We start from the raw sequence: 4,702 nt of genomic DNA, 5'->3' as shown, positions 1-4,702 counted from the left end.
AACTGTGTGTTGAATAATTGTTTTTTAAACACTCTGAAAGTACCTTTTAAAGAAAAAAAATATTTACTTTCATCCGACTAGACAGTACATAAAATAAAGTCTTCCCTGAATTTTGTTTCAAATATGCAAAATGTGTGACCAGCCAAAGTTTATACTTTACAATGATAGTTTGACAATTGTTAGTACAAATAAGCTAGAATCGGAAAGATATAAAGCTTTACTGCTTTGCACATAATAGTTTTATGGTCAAAATGAAAGTACTCCTGCTTGAATTAAATAGTTTTTTCAAAAAAAAGCCTAAAACTACTGATGCCAATTGTTGAGTGCGCTTTGGTGTTTCACAAAAAAATCACAAACTTTAACTATTAGGAAAAAAAACTGTTAAAACTGAAGAAAAATGTTAAGAACAATAAAGAAAAGATATATTGAAAGAAAAGAAAAAAAAAAAAAAAAAAACTGCAATGAAAGAAAAAGGAAAAGTTTTACTAAAATTTTAACATGATAGTTCGGAATAAAATTATTCCGAACTATCATGTTAAAATTATGACATTTTATTCTAATAATTTTCACTATTTATGTCTTATTGCTGTTTCGTATTTTTTTAAATTTTAGATATAAATCATATCTAAGCTTCTTCATGTTTTTTTTTTAATAAAATTTATATAAATATATTAAAGTATGAACCAGAATACTAATTCTATAATTCAAGGAACTATGTTATGTTTTCAGATTTTAAAATTTTAAAAATCTTTGAATGATTGCAGCTGCCGTCATTATTTACGTGAAAACTGTTTTTACAAATTTCTATTTTACTTTTGCAATTGATTATCAAGTTTTAAATAAAATGCTCAAACCAATTATTTTATGGAAGCAATTTTTTTCAGATTTAAATAAAATTAAACATATAATAAATAATAACATTAGTTTAATTTATTACTTATATATTTATTGTTAATATTAGTTGATATTTTGCTTTTAATTGCTTTTTAACCTATATTTTATTCAACTTTCAGTAAACTTTGTATTAAAGTCTAAACTTTGGTATTTAAAGTATATTGGAGTGCTGATTTAAAAAAAAAAAATTGAAAAGAAAATTTATGAATAGTTTTGCTTTTTAATTTTATTGCACCGAAAAACACCATAGTTAATTATAAATAACCCTAATGCACGTTAATTATACATAAGTTATAAAATACATAATTAACTAATTATATGAAAAAGTTATATAGAATGCTAGTTATACTTTACATATATGTGTTTGTTGGAGATATAAACTTATTTGAACAAATATCACAAAACAAGCAAATCAAAATAACAAATGCATTAAATAACAAATATTTAGTCAAAACAATAAAACACATTTAGTCCTATTAGTTGCAAATATTAATATCAACGAAACTGCATACTTAAAAATATGTTTAATATACAGCTAACATTTTTGTTTTTTGTTAACCGTATTAAAAATTTTTGACGCTTTTAAGGTTAAAATGTTGATTTGGTAGATCCACTGGTTTCTTTAATGACAATTGTGTTTTGTAATGATTTCCTCCATTTAATGATTAATTTTGCCGTAAATCTTTTGTAGACTCTGAAAACCTTTTTGTTGCAAATATATACATAAAAAAGCATAATTCCTTTTGAAGATCGGCAGCATGTGTAAATCAAAGAGAATATTGAATTAAATAATATCTCCCATTCAGTTAATGGTATTGAAATTTGAAAAAAACCAAGTGCATCTGTTACACCAAGAATTAACGCAAGTTTCATTGTTATCATAACAAGGTTTACACGTGACTTTTTACCGTTACCCAAAGTTTTTTTGTTTGCGCTTTCAAGCATTGTAATATTACAAATAGTTAACATCAAGCATAACACTGATGAAGCTAAAATAATGCCAAGCGGTAAAATATAGGAAAATATTCTTGCGTAAAATCCACCGATCCAGCAGATATTGTTTGCCCCATACCCAATATAAACTGCTCCAGTGAAATCTAACGCTAAATTAACAGACACAATTACGGTTGGAACCATTAAAGAAATAAAAATTGTTGCGATAAAAGGGTTTGTACGACCTAATGATTTTGGAACAAATCTCCAAAATTTTAATGTTAGTTCAATCGCCATACACAGTACAAAATTGTAACCCGCCAACAAACTCCAATGTAAAATAATTGATATATATTTACACATATACTTTTGCTTGTTTTCAAAAATTGCAAGAAATATAGAAAAATCAGAAAGTATCAAAAAAGCACAAAGTGTTATTAAATTTAAGTTGGATCGAATTCTGAGCTCTTTAAACGAGATGTGCGTTGTAAATATAAGTAAATAGCATCCCATACTAACAAAAAGTAAAATCAACGACAAAAGATTTTTGGCGTTGTCTAAAATATTTTTATTTTTAAGTTTCAACAGCAATGATGATTCACATATTCCTACACCTTTGTTTAACGGTACAAACTGGTCCGTATTAAATTGGTATTCTTTGTTTAAGTACGTGTATGTTAATGTCTGGTTTTCTATCTTATAGTTGTTGGTCAGATTTCGCAGTATACAATTAGATGTTAAATGAAATTGTTTGCATATGCTCATTTTTTTTTTGATTTCATTGTCATGAATTTCAACCCACAAAACGAGGTCTTCATATTTAATTGTTTTGTTTTCCGTTATATAATCGCATGAGCTTATAAACTCCCCTTCTTTATAATTAAACACCATTGGTTGCGCGCATAGTTTGTTTTGTGTAAAGGATCTTTCAATATTAAAGTTATATAATTCTGTATTCAGCTGATTATAAACTGACGTAATAAAAAATATTAAGGAACCAGAAGAAAGTGGGTTAAAAATTGTTTTATTATTTGTTAAACTCTTCATTACAGGAACAGATATGTTACATTGTAACAAAGTCGAATTCGATAAATCTTCATCTTTAATAATAAAACAGGCAGCGTCAGGTAAAATATTATGCGTATGATTTAAAGATTGAAAATCTTTCGAAATGACATAAAAACCGGGCTTTTTGCTAAATAAACAATTTTCAAAGCTTGCATTATTGATAACTATAAGAGGTAATTTTTGTTGCAAGTCTATGCATTCAGAACCAACCAACGTGTATCCACAACAACAAGCAATGGAAATACAGGTTTTTGTGGCATCGCTGTAATATAATCCCTTTCCACAGTTAACTTGTATAGATTGCTGAAAGGATACAGTGTCCTGTATTACGTTTCCTCGTGGAATTTTTGGCGTGATTGTTTTATCTATAGGTTGAGTTGAATTTTTATCAGTAATGTTATAGCCAAACAGTTCTGTTGTGTAGAAAGGCCATTCTGTTTTCGTACTACGAAGAAAAAGATTGTTCTCGGACAAATAATTTTGATTCGTTACTACCGTATCATTTTCAAAACATTTAAAGCAATCATAATTTTTATATTTCAAGAAAGTTCCTGAGTACGCTTTACACAATGGGTAGTGCTTACTACCTCTTGGGCAGTGCTCGATCAAGTGAGAAAAACAACTGCTAATGTTGCCACTAGTTTCTATTTTTTTATTTAATGACACTGTGCAATTTTTATACTCTTGAAAAATCCAATTGACTTTGAGTGAGGCTATATTTATTTGTATCTTTTTTTGTTGAAAATCTAGCAGACAATCAAACGTAAGAGTTATGGCTGTAGGTTCAGCAAAATTACAACGTGCGCAAGCGGCGTTTCTATATACAATATTATCGGAACCTTTAACTGGAACATTGTTTGCATAATGATATTCATAACTGTTTATGCACAATTTCACAAATTCTGTTTCAGCACCATCCTGGCAAGAATGCACCAATAAAATTTCATTACTTTCGTGTCCTGAATCAACGGGTACTGATATAATTTTTTCACATACCATGTCTATATAGGAATTTGACTTATTAACTAACATTTCTAGATAAATATCCAAATTTAATGGATTAGTTATGTTCCATAGTTTATCGATGCAGCAGGTTTTTGATGCAAAGCAGGTATCTTCACAATTGCACAACTTTAAATTAGAGTTATTGTGATGACAAAGAAACATAGAAGTGTTAGCAACGCTAATGTTTTTTATATATTGCTCTAATGGAAAGAAACTCAATTCTTGCGCAGTTAAAGCATGTAAAATTGATGCATATAAAAAAATATAAAAAGCCATTATTTATTAGATATATGATTATATATTTTGAATATTCTTTTGCGTATAATATTTATATAAATATATATATATATATATATCAAATATTCTTTGCAATTGTTGTTATATTCTCTTAGTATTGTTGTTCGGCGACCACACTATTAATAAACGTTTATTTATATGCTCTTCAAAAGTTTCATTTTTTGCATGATTAATTTAAAACATCAAAAATCTCTTCAAATTTTATTAAATAACATGAAAATTCATAAATAATTTAAAAAACTTCTCTACCTTTTTTTTTATGAAGTTATATTTTTTTTTTAACAAATTTTTAACTGTAACTAACATTTAAAATAAATTCTGTTTTAAAATTGTTTGAAATTCAAATGTTTAACCAATTGATTGATTTAGCCCTTTGTTTTTTATTTTTCTTTGATCATTTTTTTTTAAATCAATAAACTATACAACAATGAGTAATGTCGGGCAAAATGTGAGTCCAAATCACAATAACGCGGTCAAAACGCGGTTACAAAAGTATTTCAATAGT

General features: G+C 27.1%; 1 protein-coding gene across 1 annotated transcript; it reads right to left on the bottom strand.

Moving 5' to 3' along the window:
* Positions 1-1,254: 1,254 nt before the first annotated feature.
* LOC136091661 (uncharacterized) lies at positions 1,255-4,267 on the bottom strand. The gene has a single exon (XM_065819368.1). The coding sequence runs from the start codon at positions 4,174-4,176 to the stop codon at positions 1,483-1,485; it is 2,694 nt and encodes an 897-aa protein (XP_065675440.1). The 5' UTR covers positions 4,177-4,267; the 3' UTR covers positions 1,255-1,482.
* Between the last annotated feature and the right edge of the window lie 435 nt (positions 4,268-4,702).

The sequence above is a fragment of the Hydra vulgaris genome, chromosome 15 (assembly GCF_038396675.1).
Source record: "Hydra vulgaris chromosome 15, alternate assembly HydraT2T_AEP".
NCBI classification, from domain to species: Eukaryota; Metazoa; Cnidaria; class Hydrozoa; order Anthoathecata; family Hydridae; genus Hydra; species Hydra vulgaris.
This window is presented reverse-complemented; position numbering and strand designations above follow the sequence as displayed.

Excerpts from the sequence above, each read along its gene's own strand:
- LOC136091661 (XM_065819368.1), bottom strand. The coding sequence starts at position 4,176 with ATGGCTTTTTATATTTTTTTATATGCATCAATTTTACATGCTTTAACT.